The sequence below is a fragment of the Pongo abelii genome, chromosome 17, assembly GCF_028885655.2.
Source record: "Pongo abelii isolate AG06213 chromosome 17, NHGRI_mPonAbe1-v2.0_pri, whole genome shotgun sequence".
Lineage (NCBI taxonomy): Eukaryota > Metazoa > Chordata > Mammalia > Primates > Hominidae > Pongo > Pongo abelii.
The window spans coordinates 38,374,001-38,392,922 of record NC_072002.2 but is presented as its reverse complement, the minus strand read 5'-3'; the positions used below and the strand labels follow the sequence as shown (position 1 = coordinate 38,392,922).

Sequence of the window (18,922 nt, the reverse complement as noted above, 5' to 3'; positions counted from 1 at the left end):
CACCTGTGTTAGCCAGGATGAGCTCGATCTCCTGACCTCGTGATCCGCCCTCCTCGGCCTCCTAAAGTACTGGGATTACAGGCGTGAGCCACCGCGCCCGGCTGGCTTTTGCTAAATCTTTAGTTGAGAAAGTAGCGTTGTGTTAGGGGAGGAATTCAACCTTTCTTCTTTCAGACTTTCTCGGGGTGTTTCCAAGAAGAAGTTAACACACACACACGCACACACACACACAAAATAGAAAAATATGTTTGTGCTTACTTGTGTATATAAATATATATACATTGCTGTATGTTAAAAGACGGCAAGGAATTGCACTTTTTAATTTTTTAGATGGAAGATTTTATATGTTGTACATGGATGGACTAGTTAGAGGCAGAGTATAGTGGACACATTGTTCTCCTTCAACAAAGCAATAGCATTCTAAACTAAGTCTTTCTGTCCTTTCATTTATATAAGTCAGCATTTTCCAACCTCAGTGGACTTAACACCAATTAAGTTGTGGAGTTTTGTATCTCTTTCCCCAGTCCTGGAGTGTGGTACTTTTAAAAAATTTTTAATGAATTAAAAGTAACTTTGGACTTGAGGGTTTTTTTAAAGTCCTTGAGAGAATTTGTAGCACTATTAGAGTGTGATGAAAACCATGGTTGGGAATAACACTATAGGAAGTGACTGACAGTAATTTTCATTCTGAATATCCAAGTTTCCATGTCCCCCTGCTAAAGCCATATTAAAACTCCAAAGTAATGAAACTCCTCAAAATAATTCTGTAAATTACTGTCTTCGGCAAAATTTCAGTTCCTAAAAGAATGCGGAGCGAGCTCGGCTATTTTTGACTTGTTCTCATGCTCTGTCCCACAGTGTGTAGCTGCGTTTGCTGTATCTGCTGTTGCTTCTCAGTGGGAACGGACTGGAAAGCCTTTCAACCCACTGCTGGGAGAGACTTATGAATTAGTGCGGTGAGGACTTTCACTTGCCTGCTTTATATAGCATTGCAGATGAAGAGGAGAAATACATACATATTGGTCATCACCAATAGCAATTATATAGGACCGGAGCAAGTTAACAATTTTGATGTTTGTTTCTAGGATAGCTATTATTTTAGAGACTGTCAAAAATACTGAAACATACATAAAAGGTACCATTATAAGAAATAATTGCAAGGATTTTGGTATTCCTGATCACATGGGATTAATCACCCTCCTTTTTTCCTTATGTAGATCGTAAGGCATGATCGAGTTTTTTTTGTTTTGTTTTGTTTTTTTATACTTCAAGTTTTAGGGTACATGTGCACAATCTGCAGGTTAGTTACATATGTATACATGTGCCATGTTGGTGTGCTGCACCCATTAACTCGTCATTTAACCTCAGGTATATCTCCTAAAAATAATCATTTAAAGTTTATTAGCTGGGTCGTGGTGGCACAGGCCTATAGTCCCAGCTACTTGAGAGGCTGAGGCAGCAGGATCTCTTGAGCCCAGGAGCTCTGGGCTGCAGTGCACTATGCTGGCCAGGTGTCTGCACTAAGTTTGGCATGAATATGGTGACCTCCCAGGAGAGGGAGGTCAGAAATGGAGCAGGTCAAAACTCCTGTGCTGGTCAGTGGTGGGGTTGCACCCGTCATTAGCCACTGCGCTCCAGCCTGGGCAACAGTGAGGCCCTCTTATAAAAATATCTCTTTATTAAAAAATATAAATAAAATATATTAGCATAAGTATATATTGTTTGCATGAAGCCAATGACTACATCCGTAAGTGCAGTTCTGTTTGCTTGAGCTAGCCTGTGTCTTGTTTATATATGATTAAGGGACTTTATTTGGCTTTAGTTTTTCTATGTGTTCCTCCTTTTCTCTGCACAAGTTTTGATCTCATTTATTCCCTAGATGTTTGAAAGTGGACACACTAGATTTCTCTATTTTAATGTAAAAGGAATGATATGTTTTAAATTTACATGACTAATATTTTTTCATGCAAATCATTCAAATTCATCTGGGTGTTCTTTATTTTAATTTGTTCAAGTAGCTAGCATTACAACATTGGATTTGGTGGTTTAGGTTGTATTTGTATAATTTCTCATATATTAAGTTGTTTCATTGCAATGAGAATAAAGAATTGTTGGCCGGGCATGGTGGCCCACGCCTGTAATCCCAGCACTTTGGGAGGCCGAGGCGGGTTGATCACGAGGTCAGGAGTTCAAAACCAACCTGGCCAACATGGTGAAACCCCGTCTCTACTAAAAATGCAAAAATTAGCCAGGTGTGGTGGTGCATGCCTGTAATCCCAATTACAATTGGGAGGCTGAGGGAGGAGAAGTGCTTGAACCCGGGAGGCAGGGGTTGCAGTGAGCCAAGATCACGCCACTGCTCCAGCCTGAGCGACAGAGCGAGATTTTGTCTCAACAACAACAACAAAAGAATTGTTCACTTTGAAAGGGCCATTATGTCCATGTTTAATGATAGAGTGAATTATAATGTTGCTTTTTTTTTCTTTTTTTTTTTTAATCTTAAGAGATGACCTTGGATTTAGACTCATCTCCGAACAGGTCAGCCATCACCCACCAATCAGTGCATTTCATGCTGAAGGATTAAACAATGACTTCATCTTTCATGGCTCCATCTATCCCAAACTGAAATTCTGGGGGAAGAGTGTAGAAGCAGAACCCAAAGGAACCATCACCTTGGAGCTCCTTGAGTGAGTTCTAATCAAGCCGTTACACTCTTTTCACGTAGACCTGCCTGTAAGTGTAGACATGCACACTTAGCTGACCTTATTGTTCAAAAGCTGGAGAAAAAGAAACAGCTTTCATACAGTGCAAACTGTCTACCTCTATGTAAATGAATTTGAGAAACATGGCAGTAGCCATTGCTAATTAATCTGGGTACGTGTAAATAGTTTAACTTGATTTTTGACTCTGGTGTTTGGAGCTATTTTAAGATTGATGGAATTAATTGCTTCATGACAGTTCTTATGAAACATGCTTTTTTATATCCTTGTGCCAATGTTTTGTTTACAGATCTTTCTGAATGAATTCACTCTGAGAAATAATGAAATGACAATTGTGTGGCACATGTTAGGTGTTAGATAAATTGGGAGTTCTCTTCTTTTGCAAGATTAGCTTTAAATCCACAATTAATTCCAGTTAGGATAGAATAAGCATACGATACCCTATCTCTTTAACACTGATTACAACTAGATACCCCGGACAGAAGACAAAGCAACAACCCAAAGACTCTGAAAAGTAGATAGTAGCAGGCAGACTGGGGAGAGAAATCAAAACCTGAACGCCAATATGGCAGTGAGTTTACTGGTTTTATATATTTCTCCCAAATCTCCTGGCTTAGAATCAGAGCAGCAAATTGCAGAACTGGGGATTGGAGGCCGACCGAAAAAGTTCTAAGAGTAATTCTTTCTTTCTAATTAAAGGACCTAGAAAGATACCCTTGCAGGAAGTAGAGAATAGGGGAAATCCTGTTTTAATTTTGTCTCACAGCCTTGCCCCAAAGCAAGCACTAGGGTCTGTAGCTACACTCCTGCTGCGATGGTGGCTGTGGCAATAACACACGTACCTCAAACTCAGAGTCCTTCTCTTTGGCCAGAGAAACTGAGTAAAGGAACCCCTGGCGTTCAGAGAGTGTGACAGAATTCCTGTTACTTGTTTTTCTTTCTTTTCTTTTACCCCTTTGCCCCAGAAGAAGACCTAGTTGTGGGAGATACAAGACAGAGCAGAGAGGCTCAAACCCCAGCTTGCCAGCTGGAGGGGAGAGAAAGCGCCCCCTGGTGTCTAAGCGTGTTGGGAAAACCACAAAGAGGAGGGAGCTCAAGAAAGGGGTCCCCTGAAGCTGCATTATTATTTCCTATGCTCATCCCTACACGCATGCATTGAAATGACCCAGAAGGGTACACAAGGGCCTCAGGATCTGAAATGCTGTGTGGCCTGAGAGCCAGGTCCCTGGATGGCTATTGAGGGGTGGATCTGAGCAGCACTACAGAGGCTTTGAAAATTAAACTGACACTGGAATCAAAGCCCACAGGAGAAGAGTCAGGACTTCTGGCCTGAAACTCTGTTAATTGCCTACTAAAACAAAATTTTTATCAGTATTCTCCAGAAGAGGTTAAGAGGACAGAGTCTTATAATATTCAGGTGTTCAGAATACAATCCAAAATCATTCAGCATACCAAGCAACAGGAAAATCTCAATAAACTAAAATAGAAAAAGACATTTTAGCCAAAAAAAAAATAGAAATATTTTTGGAAATTTTAGTACTAAAAATATAGTAATAGAATATAATAACTGGGATAGGCTCAATGGCAGAATGCACATGTCAAAATATGTACAGGGATATGTATGTTGAAAACTACAAGATACTGTTGAAAGTAATCAAGAATTACCTGAGTAATGCAGAGACACACTGTGTCTTGATATATTTGGAAGCCTCAATTATAGTTAAGATGTCAGTTCACCCCTCACTGATCTATAAGCAATCTGTATGAACACAATCCAAATCAAAATCCCAAGATGATTTTTAATAGATACAGAGAAGTTGATTCTAACTTACAAATTCTAAGTTTGTATGGAAAGGCAAATGACAGAACAGCCAAAATAATTTGAAAAGGAAGAACAGAATTGATGGACTCCTACTACCCAATTTTAAGGCTTAACGCTAAAGCTGTTGTAATCAAGACAATGTGGTGGTGGCCAAACTATAGACAAAGTATAGATTAATGCGACAGGGAAGGGAATCCAGAAATTGACCCGCAGAAATGTGGTCAGTTGATTTTTGACAAAGGTGCAAAGGCAATACAGCTAAGAAGAATAGTCCTTTCCACAGACAACCATCTGTGCTGTGGAGACAGTTGGACATCTATATGTTAAAAAATGAACCTCAAACTAGACCTCACGCCTTTTACAAAAATCAGCTCAAAATAGATTATTTACATAAAATGTAAAACTAAGGGTTTTGGAAGAAAACATAGAAGAAACTCTTACAACTTTGGATTAGGCAAAGAACTCTTATGTATATAATACCAAAATTATAACCCATAAAAGACAAAAAGTGATAAATTAGATTTTATTAAATTAAAAACCTTATATTGAAAGATACTGTTCAGAGAATGAAAAGATAAACTGTAGAATAGTAAAAATTATTTGCAAATCATATAGCCAACAAAGGACTTATAGCCACAATATATAAAGAATTCTTAAAACTCAACAATAGGAAATGATAAGGTCAGGCGCAGTGACTCATGCCTGTAATCCCAGCACTTTGGGAGGCTGAAGTGGGAGGATCACTTGAGCCCAGGAGTTAGAGACCAGCCTGGGCAACATAGTGGATCCTTGTCTCTACTAAAAGATTTTTAAAATAGCCAGGTTTGGTGACATGCACCTATAGTCCCAGTTACTTGGGAGGCTCAGGTGGGAGGATCTCTCAAGCCCAGGAGTTCGAGGCTGCAGTGAGCCATGATTGCGCCACTGTACTCCAGCCTGGGCAACAGAGTGAAACCCTGTCTCTGAAACAACAACAACAAAAAAGAACAATAAAAAATTATTTTGCCCAATAAAAAATTGGGCAAAAAATGTGAATCTATTCTGTATGATCAAATAAGTGCATGAAAAGATGCTGTCAGCTGATTGCGGTGGCTCACACCTATAATTCCAGTTACTTAGGAGGCTGAGGCAGGAGGATTGCTTGAGGCCAGGAGTTCAAGACCAGCCTAGGCAACATAGTGAAACTCTGTCTCTAAAAAAAATAAAATAAAATAAATTTAGCCAGGCATGGGGACACATGCCTGTAGTCATAGCTACTAGGGAAGCTAAGGCAGGAGGGTCACTTGAGCTGAGGAGTTCGAGGCTGCAGTGAGCTATGATCCACCACTGCACTCCATCCTAGATAGTAGAATAAGACCTCATCTCTAAAAAAAAACTAAATAAAAATTTAAAAAGATGTTCAACAGCATCAGTTATTAGAGAACTGCAGAGTTAAAACCACAATGAGATATCCTATTTATACCTGTTACAATTTATATTTATACCTATCACAATGTCTAAAATCAAAATAATTGTAAACATTGACAATACCAAGTGCTGACAAAGATGTGGAGGAGCTAGAAATCTCATATAGGTTGAGTATCCCTTTTTTAAAATATACCAAAAGTGTTTTGGATTTTGAATATTTTCAGATTTTGTAATGTTTGCAATATACCTACTGGTTTAGCATCTCAAATCCAAAATTCCAAAATCTGAAATACTCCAGTGAGCATTTCCTTTGAGTGTCATGTCAGTGCTCAAAAAGTTTCAGATTTTGGAGCATTTCAGATGTCCAAGTTTTGAATTTGGAATGCTCAACCTGTGTATTGTTGGTGTTGGAATGTAAAATGGTAGAGCCACCCTGGAGAACAGTTTGGCAGTTTCTCATATAGTTAACCTGATGTTTACCACATGACTCAGCAATACTACACCTAGGTATTTACCTTAGAGAAATGGAAACTTACATTCATCCCAAAACCTGTATACAAATGTTTACAGTAGCATTATTCATCATCACCAAAAACTGAAAACAGCCCACATGCCCTTCAGTGGGTGAATGGTCACACAAACTATGGCATATCCATACAGCGGAATCCTACTCAGCACAAAGATTGATACGTAGAACAACACAGATGAATTTCAGGTGCATTATACAAATTGAAGATGCTAATCTCAAAAGGTAATCTACATTTATATGAAGTCTGGAAAAGGAAAAACTATTGCAATGGAGAACAGATCAGTTGTTGGGGATAAGGAATGAGTTGGAGATCCAGGGATTAGGAGTGGAGAAAGGTTTGACTACCAGGAGAAGCATGAGCCAAGTGTTTGTGGGTGGAGGAGTTGTTTAGGATTCTGATTGTGTTGGTGGTAGTTACACAGATTTGTACAAGCATAAACCTGAGTACCAACAAAAATGAATTTTACTTTATGTAAATTAAAAGACACATATCTAAGGACAAATATATGAAGGTGCAGCGGTGGCTGACGCCTGTAATCCCAGCACTTTGGGAGGCCGAGGCGGGTGGATCACCTGAGGTCAGGAGTTCGAGACCAGCCTGGACAATATGGCGAAAACTCATCTCTACTAAAAATACAAAAATTAACCGGGCATGGTGGCACGCGCCTGTAGTCCCAGCTCCTCGGGAGGCTGAGGCAGGAGAATCCCTTGAACCTGGGAGGTAAAGGTTGCAATGAGCCGAGATCACGCCACTGCACTCCAGCCTGGGTGACACAGTGAGACTCTGTCTCAAAAAAAATAAAAAGTAAAATAAAACTTTTTCTTTTTTTTTTTTAACTTTTATTTTAGGTTTGGGGGTACATGTGCAGGTTTGTTCTGTTGGTAAACTGTTGTCATGGGGGTTTGTTTCGTCACCTAGGTACTAAGCCTAGTACCCAATACTTATTTTTTCTGATCCTCTCCCTCCTCCGAACCTCCATCCTGAGGTAGGCCCCAGTGTCTATTCATCCCTTGTTTGTGTCCATGAGTTCACATCATTCAGCTTCCACTTGTAAATGAGAACATGTGGTATTTGGTTTTCTGTTCCTGCGTTAGTTTGCTAAGGATAATGGCCTCCAGCTCCTCCATATTCCCAGAAAAGACATGATCTTGTTCTTTTTTATGGCTGCATAGTATTCCATGGTGTATGTGTGCCACATTTTCTTTATCCAGTCTATCATTGATGGGCATTTAGGTTGATTCCATGTCTTTGCTGTTGTGAACAGTGCTGCAGTGAACATTCCCGTGCATGTATCTTTATGGTAGAATGATTTCTATTCCTCTGGGTATATAGGATTATAAAATCGGAGTTTATTCACATAGATGAGTTTTTTCCTTTGGTGAGCTGGAGGGTACTTTCTCTAGAAAGTGCTAAATAGACTTTTTATTTTCTGTCTCTACTTTAGCTTTTTTTAATGTTTCATGACACTTTTGAATGCTTAAAATGATTATGTACTTAGTTTATTTGGAGTCTGATGGAAGTATAGAATTTTTTCTTAAGCTGTTACTCCCTTTTAAGAAACAAGAATGGGCAAATTATCCCAATTTTACGGTGAGTTAACATCAGTGGAATTTTTAAAGTCTTAGAACGTAGTTATCTCAAGCAGCCTCGTTTGTTATTCTGAGTAATGGCATTTGGAGCAAGTGTACTTTTTAAACAAAGTGATACCTCTCACTTATGCTTCTGGGTTTGGTTTTGTTTTTTAGACACAATGAGGCATATACATGGACAAATCCCACCTGCTGTGTGCATAATATCATTGTGGGTAAACTGTGGATCGAACAGTACGGCAATGTGGAAATCATAAACCACAAGTAAGTCACCTTGGATACTTCGTCCATTCCTTCAGTTTTCATCAAGCAGTTTTAGTGGACTTCAGTTTTTTTGTTTTGTTTGTTTTTAAAGAAAAGCTCTAGAACAGGCTGATGAAAATTTAAGAATCATGCAATGTAGTCTGGGCGTGGTGGCTCACGCCTGTAATCCCAACACTTTGGGAGGTCGAGGCGGGTGGATCACAAGGTCAGGAGTTCGAGACCAGCCTGGCCAAGATGGTGAAACCCCCTCTCTACTAAAAATACAAAAAATTAGCCGGGCACGGTGGCGGGTGCCTGTAATCCCAGCTACTCGGGAGGCTGAGGCAGGAGAATTGCTTGAACCCGGGAGGCAGAGGTTGCAGTGAGCCGAGATAGCGCCACTGCACTTTACCCTGGATGACAGAGCAAGACTCTATCTCAAAAAAAAAAAGGATCAGGCAATATAACTATCTCTTGAATGACTAGAAGCCCGTTTATTTAATAAAAAGGGCTCATTAAAGTCTCTGATTAAGGAAGACTGGGTGAACCCAGCTTACCCGGCTTCTGTGAACCTTAATTCCAATCTCAGCTCATTTTGCTTCCTTTGTTTACTGGGGGCCAGGGAGACAGGGCATAGGAGTTACTAGAAAGAGCTGGGCTCCCGTTCTACTTTGTGACCTTAGGCAAGTCACGTATTCTTTCTGCACCTCACATACCTTTTCTTTATGGTGGGAAGATTACCAATCGGGGATTAATCATTATCACTTTAGTATGGAGCCTGGCACACAGAGAAAATCCGTAAACAGTAGCTGCTGCTAGAAAAGTGATCACAGTTATTTTTCTCTACTGCTGCTGTGCTAATAAATGATAATCTGAACTTAATATTTTCTTTATAGGACTGGGGACAAATGTGTGTTGAATTTTAAGCCATGTGGCCTTTTTGGTAAGGAATTACACAAAGTTGAAGGCTACATTCAAGATAAAAGGTAAAATTTCGCTTTTAAATGTTGAATAGTATAGATTTTGTTCACTAGATAAAATGTCGGTATTAAAATACATTGTCGGCTGGGCGCAGTGGCTCACACCTATAATCCCAGCACTTTGGGAGGCTGAGGTGGGCAGATCACGAGGTCAGGTTCAAGACCAGCCTGGCCAACATAGCGAAACCCCATCTCTACTAAAAATACAAAAAAATTAGCCAGGCATGGTGGTGGGCACCTGTAATCCCAGCTATTGGGAGGCTGAGGCAGGAGAATTGCTTGAACCTGGGAGGCGGAGGTTGCAGTGAGCCGAGATCCCACCACCACACTCCAGCCCACGTGACAGCGAGACTCCATCTAAAAAAAAAAAAAAACACAAGAAAACATTGCCATAACCTAGGAAACAAGCATTCTAATAAGTTGAAAAATCTTTCTTCTGCAAGGAAGTTTTATTTCATTAAAGAACCTGATTTGGTTGAGCACAGTGGCTCACGCCTATATTCCCAGCACTTTGGGAGGCTGAGTGGGGAGGATTGCTTGCAGCCAGTTCGAGACCAGCCTGGATAACATAGTGAGATCCTGTCTCTACAAAAAAACTTCTTTTTAATTAGGCAGGCATGGTGGCGCATGCCTGTGTACCCAGTTACTCTGGAGGCTGAGGTGGGAGGAACCCTTGAGCCCAGGAGGTTGAGGCTACAGTGAGCCATGATTATACCTCTCTACTCCAGCCTGAGTGACAGAGTGAGACTCTGTGAGTCGTACACACCTTTATAGTAATATTCAATTGCAGCACAACAGTCTATGGTGATGCCACCCTGAACACGCCTGATCTCATCTGCTCTTGGAAGCTAAGCAGGGTCAGGCCTGGTTAGTACTCGGATGGGAGACCGCCTGGGAATACCAGGTGCTGTCGGCTTTAAAAAAACAAACACTGGTTTGTTAACTAAACATCAGTTTTTCTTGACAGCAAAAAGAAGCTCTGTGCCCTCTATGGGAAGTGGACTGAATGTTTATACAGTGTTGACCCTGCCACGTTTGATGCTTACAAAAAAAATGATAAGAAAAATACAGAAGAGAAGAAGAACAGCAAACAGGTGAACATCCTGTAAGGTGGTATCGAAGGAATAACTGGATTCTTCAATGTGTACTAATCCTTTTGGAGGTGGCTCGTTCTAGGGTCACAGTTTGACTTTCTTCTTCCTTGTTGCTAATGCATGTCACTTTTCTCTTTTTAATGATCAGACATTTGCTTTAACAAGTACTCGGCATAGCCTTGTATAGGATGTGGACACCTACCAGTTTTTTAACTGTGGAGCAGTTATATGTGGAGCTTTGCTTTAATTCACATAGCTTTGGAATGTTGGAGTTTATCTTAATGAAACAAATTTTCTTTTCCTCCTGTTTATGTGCATTGAAAGTTGAAATTGTTGAAGATTTAAAATTTCCTCCAAAATTATCTCTGACATTTTCATGCTTATCACCCGTTTTGTTGCCTTGTTCCTTATCGTGAAATTACTGAAGTTGAGACTTGTAGTTAAAGGAATCATCCCTGGGCTGCTTTCCTCTTACTAAACTTTCTTCTTTGTGGGACAGTTAAATCCCAGTAGGGGAGGCACATACGTGGCTTCTTGTCGCGTGGTTCCAAGCAGGCTCCAGTGGTTAGCAAACTCCTGCCCCTTCCCTCCTGGCATAAATGCTCGAGGACTGCACCTCTTTGGACAGGAAAAATTTGAGGACGGATTCCTTTCCAGTAACCAAGATAATGGTTCCGAGTGCAAACTCTGGGTTAGAATCTTAGCCCCACCGGTGATGAGCAGTACAAGCCGAGATTTCTCATCTCTCTGCCTCAGTGCCTTCATTTGTAACACGGGCACTATAATAGCACCTACCTGTTAAATGAGTTAACAAACATAATGGGCTCAGAATAGTATCTGCTCATAGTAAAGACTGATAAAGTCATTTCTGCCAAAAGTACTTCCTCGGACTGGCATCTTGAGCATCATCTGCGAGCTCATTAGAAGTGCAGGCGGCCCAGCTTCACCTCAGACCTACTGAAGACCAGTCTCTGGGGCTCTTTAGCGTTTCTTATGCATGTGAAAGTTCAGGAAGCCCTAAGATCCCTCAAAAGCAGAAGGTGTATTTATGAGTGACTTTCTTTTTAGACGGAGTTGGCCTTGCTCCCAAAGTGAAAAGAGGTTTATTAAACAGCCAGAGCATTCTGCTTTCCTGTGGCTGGGCCTGTTTCTTTCTTTCTTTGCATCCCTTCAGCTGTGTGTGCACAGTTCTGCTTCCCTCTTTATATCCCGTGTTCCTGCCCACGGGAACTGTGCACTGACTGTGCTCTACAGCCAGCAGGAAACTGATGGGGCTGAGAAGGGCATGTCCAGGATTCTGGGACCCCCGGCACAAACTCCTTGGCGGCAGCTCCTGCTAATAGGAGGCACCTTGACAAAGACGATCTCCCCAACATGCTTGCCTTCCAGCCTCTTCACAGAGTGCGGATGGCTGAGAATGTTGGTGAAATTCCAGAGAACATTCCTTATATTCCCTAAATTCCCAGTCAGTCTGTGAAAAAGTATTTTTTCCCTCTTGGAGAGAGCAGGTATTCTCACACATCCACTGCTTTTCTGGTCTCTCTCATTCCTGTGTTCCTGTCTGCCTACTATGGATTTCTGACGTTCCTGAACACAGACGCTGCGGGAAGTTTGTGTCATTAGCGTTGTCACCTCTGTGCTATTTTGTAAACTGTATATTCACTGAATGTGTCTCAGCCAGTAGTTCTAGATTTGTTCACTGTGTGATGCTGAGACTATGACTTACCCTTCCAAAGCCTTCATTCCATATGTCTAAAAAGCGGTCATGACCTCTCCTCGAGGGGTTGTTGCATAAAGACCACATACATAGAGCACTAGCATAGCTGGGCTGCGGGGAGGGGAGCCCGAGGAAACGCTGGCTCCCTGTGTTTCATCTAATGAAAAATTCTCTTTTCATCAGATGCATTCAGGATCCCTTCTGGTTTTGTGCCATTGATACATTTAGTTGACTTCCCCAAGAATGTAACCTTTTGTTGTTCTCAGATTGTTCCTCTCTGGTGTGTGAGCTCCACGAAAGTCAGGTAGTGATGGTGCTTCTCTAGCACCCCAGTGGCTGGGCCTCCAGTAGTTCCTTAGTAGATACTCAAATGATGCTTTGGGAGGCTAAGGCAGGAGGATTGCTTGAACCCAGGAGTTTGAGGTTACAGTGAGCTGTGATTGCACCCCTGTACTTCAGCCTGGGCAACAAAGCAAGACCCTATCTCAAAAATATTAAAAATAAATACTCAAATGAATTATTTTGTTTTTAAAAAGGAAACAGCCTTAAAAACATAAAACCCTATAGGAAAGAGTGATGATGATAATGACTTAAATGTGGATAACACTAAGTGGCACAACACACGAAGCTTGTGAGACTCTTAGCACCCACTCGGGCATTCAGCAGGTATCCGTTGGCTTCCCACACTGTGTTCAAAGTAAGGATATAAGAATTAGAAAGTCACAGTGTCCCTGCCCTCATGTAGTTTACTTTCTAGTGGTGTGCAATAAACGATGGTTTACAGTTTGTAAGTGTATATGTATCTTCCTAAGGACAGGGATATGTTCTAAGAAATCATTAGGTGATTTCATCATTGCGTGAACCTCATACAGTGTACCTACACAAACTTAGATCGTGTATGTATTTTTATGTATATCTCTTTTTTCATGTGGAAAGCCAAAAGTCCTAACACCGTTACTGAGTATCATTCATTTCCCTTACTTGATCTGCAGTGCCAATATCAAAGGCCATATAGCAGATTTCTATACATGCTCCGCTATAACCTTACGGGACTGCCATCATATTTACAGTCTGTTGTTGACCGAAAATGTCATTATGTGGTGCTTGACTGTATCTTAAAACTTGCTACTTAAATTTTGTTCATTGATTGGTTTTTCTAGATGAGCACCTCTGAGGAGTCAGATGAAATGCCAATGCCGGATTCTGAAAGTGTATTCATTATCCCTGGAAGCGTTCTTCTATGGCGAATAGCCCCACGGCCTCCAAATTCTGCCCAGGTGAGACTGGGCTTGCTGGCTGTGGCCTCACTGTCTGTGTTCAGCATTGTGGCGCTCTTTCCTGGCACGTGCAGGGTCAGCCCAGGCAGCATGGAGACAGGCAGGTTGGCATCCTGAGCCCCCACTGGCTCCCAGGTGCTCCCTTCTTGCCTTAGCTCAGCGCATCGTAAGTGCATCATGCTGTCCATCCCTCTGGCATCTGGCTGGGAGGATGTGTTGGGTTAGGACTTCACTGGGGCTTCTTTAATAGCTACTTAGCGGTAAAACTGGTCCTTATTAAATATAAGCTGGTGCAGCCTAGTCAGTACCAGCCCTCCAGACCCAGCAAGGAATGATTTTAATGAAGATAAAAGAATGTTGATTTTTGCTTAGAGTTCTATTTAAAGTTAATCATGATAGAGGATATTTATTCTGCAAAGCCTGCTTTGAGATTTTTTTGAGAGATACCCACAGATGGTGCAGATTTTGGTGAAAACATTTAGATATGTGTGATCTGAGAAAGACTGACCATTGTTACCACGAAAGGGAGGGGGTCATTGTCAAGTCAACCCTCTTCTACTTTCAGGACGTTTCATTTTGCATTATGCCTTGGCATATTTTAATTTCATCCTTTTGCTTCTTTTCAGATGTATAATTTTACTAGTTTTGCAATGGTTTTGAATGAAGTAGACAAAGACATGGAGAGTGTGATTCCCAAGACAGACTGCAGGTTACGGCCTGACATCAGAGCCATGGAAAATGGAGAGATAGGTAACCAGCATCCGCCAAAGCCACCAGTGAAGACTCAGTTCTCGGGGGATGATGCTTTGTTTTATTCCTGGTGATTGTTAGCATCATTGGGGTACTAGCGTTTTTAGTCTCTTTTAGAGATTAAGTTTGAGTTAACATTCAATTTAAATTCAGTAACTTTTATTTTAAATTTGGAAACCTGAGCAGACCTTATTAGCTCATATTATTGTGGTAATACTCCCCTGAGAATTTAATATACTGGAGATGGCCAGAGGCATATTCCAACTAATTAAGTCACTGTCTACTTCAGAATTTACATAGCACCTTGTCAGCCTCAGAGGAGAGTGTGGCCTCCCCTTGGTTAATTATAACTTAAATGTTTTTGTGTGTTGGTATAAGTAGGTGTCTATACTTATGTAGTATGTGGGATATTTTGATACAGGCATACAATATGTAATAATCACATCAGGGTAAATGGGGTATCAATTACAACATTTTTTTCTTTTTTTATACAGAATCTCGCTCTGTCTCCCAGGCTGGAGTGCAGTGGCGCAATCTCGGCTCACTGCAACCTCCACCTCCTGGGTTCAAGCTATTCTTGTGCCTCAGCCTCCTGAATAACTGGGACTACAGGCAATTGCCATCACACCCGGCTAATTTTTGTATTTTTAATGGAAATGGGGTTTCACCCTGTTGGCCAGGCTGGTCTTGGACCTTCTGACCTCAAGTGATCCACCCGCCTCAGACGCCCAAAGTGCTGGGATTACAGGTGTGAGCCACTGTACCCAGCCCATTTTTATCTTATAGTGTTAAATTTCTTCCAACTCAGTGGTTCTCAAAAGGGGGGCATTTTTCCCCCCCAAGAAGACATGTAGCAAAGTCTGAAGACTTTGGTTGTCACTTCTTAGGAGGGACTACTGGCGTCTGCAGGCCAGGGATGCTGCTAAACATCCTCTCCCACACTAGGCAGCCTCTTATGATAGAACCATCACATCTAACATGTCATAGTGCCACGGTGGAGAAAAAGTGAGACACAGCAGCAGTATTTTGGAAGACAGTTTAAATTTCTTAAGAATGGCATCTGAAGGAGCTCTGTGAGGTCTAAGAATTTAGAATAATTTCACATTTATTTAGTTTTTACACCCAATTTTTCATTGAAGAATTTTAACACAGTTGTTTTGGCCTTAAGAATAAACAGGTTGTTCTTGGCAAGGTTGTTAAGAGCATAGGCTGTCAAAGAGATGCTGCGTCTGTGATACCAGCTCTGCCTCTTACTAGCCCAGGTATCTGTTACAATTTTTGCTTGATATTTGACTCTGGTATTTGTGTTCTAATAAAAGGGAGATATGTGTAGATGGTTCTTTTGTGAAGTTCTTGTGCTTAATACTGTGCCTGGCATCCTCTATGTAGAGTGTTAATGGTTTGTATTGATGTTCTTATTTTAGATCAAGCTAGTGAAGAAAAAAAACGACTTGAGGAAAAACAAAGAGCAGCCCGCAAAAACAGGTCCAAGTCAGAAGAGGACTGGAAGACGAGGTGCGTGCCTGAGTCAGGGGGTGTGGCTGAGCCCTCAGGCAGGCTGCTGTGTGCAGACGAGGCAGGGATGCCAGACACTGTGACCCCAGAGCAACGGCCTATCTAACGCAAACCCTGCCGAGTTGTCCCAGGCCTGAAAAAAAGTTATTTCCACTGACTTTTATCCATTCATCCATTGATGGACACAGGTTGATTCCATATCTTTGTTATTGTGAATCTTGCTGTTATAAACATGGGGTTGCAGGTATCCCTTTGATACATTGACTTCCTTTCCTTTGGATACCCAGTAGTGGGAGTGCGGGATCCTATGGTAGTTAAGTTTTTTTAAGAAATCTCTGGCCTGGCGCGGTGGCTTACGTCTGTAATCCCAGCACTTTGGGAGGCCGAGGCAGGTGGATCACGAGGTCAGGAGATCGAGACCATCCTGGCTAACATGGTGAAACCCCGTCTCTACTAAAAATACAAAAAATTAGCCGGGCGTGGTGGCAGGCGCCTGTAGTCCCAGATACTCGGGAGGCTGAGGCAGGAGAATAGCGTGAACCCAGGAGGTGGAGCTTGCAGTGAGCCGAGATCGCACCACTGCACTCCAGCCTGGGAGACACGGCAAGACTCCGTCTCAAAAAAAAAACAAAAAAAACAAAAAAAAAAAACAAATATCTCCATACTGTTTTTCATAATGGCTGTACTAATTTATATTTTCACTACCAGTGTATGAGCTTGCTTTTTTCTGCATCCTCACCAGCATGTTTTTTTTAATAATTGCCATCCTAACTGGTGTAAGACGATAATCTTGTGGGTTTTATTCACGTTTCCCTCATAATTAGTGATGTTGAGCATTTTCTCATATCCTGTTGGCTATTTGTATGTCTTCAGAAATGTCTATTCATGTCTTTTGGATTATGTATAGCATGGTATATTAGAAAAATCATGGTCTTTAACCTTAAACCTAAATTTGCCATCAGTTACTAGGTTGGGCAAGTTATTAAACTGCTTAGACATTCAGCTTCTCATCTGTAAAATGGAAGTTTAAGAGTTTGGGCTAGGTGCGGTGGCTCACACCTGTAATCTCAGCACTTTGGGAGGCCGAGGCGGGCGGATCACAAGGTCAGGAGTTTGAGACCAGCCTGACCAGCGTGGAGAAACCCTGTCTCTACTAAAAATACAAAATTAGCTGGGTGTGGTGGTGCATGCCTGTAATCCCAGCTACTCAGGAGGCTGAGGCAGGAGAATCGCTTTCACCCGGGAGGCAGAGGTTGCGGTGAGCTGAGATCGCACCATCGCACTCCAGCCTGGGCAACACGAGCAAAACTGCTTCTCAAAGGGAAAAAAAAAGAGTTTAAAGGGCATTTACACTTAACCAGGTGCCTTACATACTGCTGTGGGTATGCTGTAAATGTTAATTTCCTTATCCTAATTTATTCCCAACTACTTAAAAAAATGCCTTGTGGAAAATAAGACCCAGGCTAGAGGGTAAACCGGTTAGACAAATACATTGAGGGTCTATAGAGGGTAGACCGGTTAACAAATAGAGGGTAGACCGGTTAAACAAATAGAGGGTAGACCGGTTAAACAAATACATTGTTTCAAACCAACCTATTAGAAGATCCTGCTTCTGTCAAGTAGCTTGCTAGATCCTGGTGGGAAATCCATATGCCTTTTGCATGGTATCATTACCCCTTTTGGAATATTATTCCACAGACCTGTTCCCTACCTAAGCAGAAAAACAGCATCACTTCAGCATCTCTTTAGAAATCCCTCACTCACAGAATGAGTTGCTGCAATAGAATAATACTGCAAGCTAGTGAAGAAACAGCCTGTGATTTTCCATAGTTTCCCCTGTAAGTCTTGTCCTTTTTCTTTTAACAGGTGGTTCCATCAAGGTCCTAATCCCTACAATGGAGCACAGGACTGGATTTACTCTGGCAGCTACTGGGACAGAAATTACTTCAATTTGCCTGACATTTATTAAAATGCATACAAGTCAGGGTATTTGGCTAATCTACAAATAAGTCTTAAACCTATGTTTTTAAATTTTTTTCCCTTGGTTTCTACTTATCTTTAAAAAAAAAAATGAAAAAACACTCATGAGATAACTGCATTTCACCCAACAAAAGCAGGATATAAGGCGATATTGGTGATGAAAGTCTTAGGAAAAATGCATAATTTTGCTATAAAACGTACTTATTTGGAATACTATTTTATATAGAGGTAAGAGAAAACTGCTGGGGAATATGCTTTTTATGGTTGCTGTTGCCATATTTACTGAAGGTTTATACCTAAATGTAACTTTAGCTTTATGGAACTATATAGTAATCCCAAATCAAGTTATTTTGAATATTTTTATGCTGTCATGCTTGAATGTTTTAGATGTAACCTTTGACATATTTAGAACTCTCCTCCTATACAATGTTTATTGCTCAAATGTAGAGGTTATGTCATTTTATAAAGACTCCATTGATAAGATGGCTTTTATTCATACTAATCCTCCCAATTTTACCCCTTCCATCTTCCAAGAAGGAAAAAAATGCCTGAATATTCAGAATAGATATTTCTGATTTGAAAATTCTAAAGAATTAAACTGGAAAAGTATTTCGTTTACTTAGTGCTCTGAATTTACTTTTACAGTTTTCTGCAGTCAGTGTCATTAAAATGTTTAAGTTTACATTTGAACTGAAAATATGTATAAAATCTAGCAATTCACAAAAATGCCCTAGAAATATAGATTTTAATCACCATTACATAATGACAAACCTTGTTAAATGCTTCCACTTCCAGTGGCAAATGCCACTAGAGAAATTAAGTTGCACTCATGTATGTAAGTATCAAACTATATAAAAGGAGGTCTTGTGCATTTCAAGTTTGCAAGGTACCTGTGTACTTAAAATATGTGTGGAGTCCTACTGTACAGTAGTTTTGCCCCTTTAATTGGGGCACATTAATCTTAAATCTTATAGTATTTATCCACCCAAACCCCAGACTGAGATACTGCTCCCAGGGGCCTTAGGTAGCTGCCAGTCCGTGATTTTAATTGCTGTCTTGAAGTTAACAAGTGTTATAATGAAATAATCTACCTGATGCTAAATAAAGGCTTTAGAATGTTCCCCAAAAGTGTGGTTTCTTTTAAAATTTCAAATATACTAATGTTGCCACTTAATACTATCCTAAATTGTTAGAAGTGTCCTACAAAAGAAGTCCTTGTGGTACCATAGCTCCCAGGGCCGAGGAGATAACCAGTTACCTGGCATGCATAGTGGTAAGTAGGCATTTAGCATTCAGTT

The 18,922-nt window shown here is 41.0% G+C and overlaps 2 protein-coding genes and 1 pseudogene across 2 annotated transcripts in view; all 3 read left to right on the top strand.

The window, feature by feature from the left end:
• The window catches only part of DKFZP469O0726 (protein), a 224,864-nt gene extending 214,507 nt beyond the window's left edge, over nucleotides 1-10,357 (top strand). Inside the window, 5 exon segments of the mRNA NM_001135369.1 lie at nucleotides 859-956; nucleotides 2,505-2,687; nucleotides 8,225-8,332; nucleotides 9,208-9,297; nucleotides 10,259-10,357. The gene's annotated coding sequence lies outside the window, so the exon portion shown is untranslated.
• Nucleotides 1-18,752, top strand: part of OSBPL1A (oxysterol binding protein-like 1A) — a 110,505-nt gene extending 91,753 nt beyond the window's left edge. Inside the window, 9 exon segments of the mRNA NM_001133772.1 lie at nucleotides 859-956; nucleotides 2,505-2,687; nucleotides 8,225-8,332; nucleotides 9,208-9,297; nucleotides 10,259-10,385; nucleotides 13,263-13,379; nucleotides 14,006-14,129; nucleotides 15,554-15,644; nucleotides 17,511-18,752. Coding sequence (NP_001127244.1) covers nucleotides 859-956; nucleotides 2,505-2,687; nucleotides 8,225-8,332; nucleotides 9,208-9,297; nucleotides 10,259-10,385; nucleotides 13,263-13,379; nucleotides 14,006-14,129; nucleotides 15,554-15,644; nucleotides 17,511-17,613 — 1,041 coding nt within the window. The 3' untranslated portion in view covers nucleotides 17,614-18,752.
• On the top strand, nucleotides 10,089-10,207 carry LOC112129973 (5S ribosomal RNA; annotated as a pseudogene).
• Nucleotides 18,753-18,922: the final 170 nt, after the last annotated feature.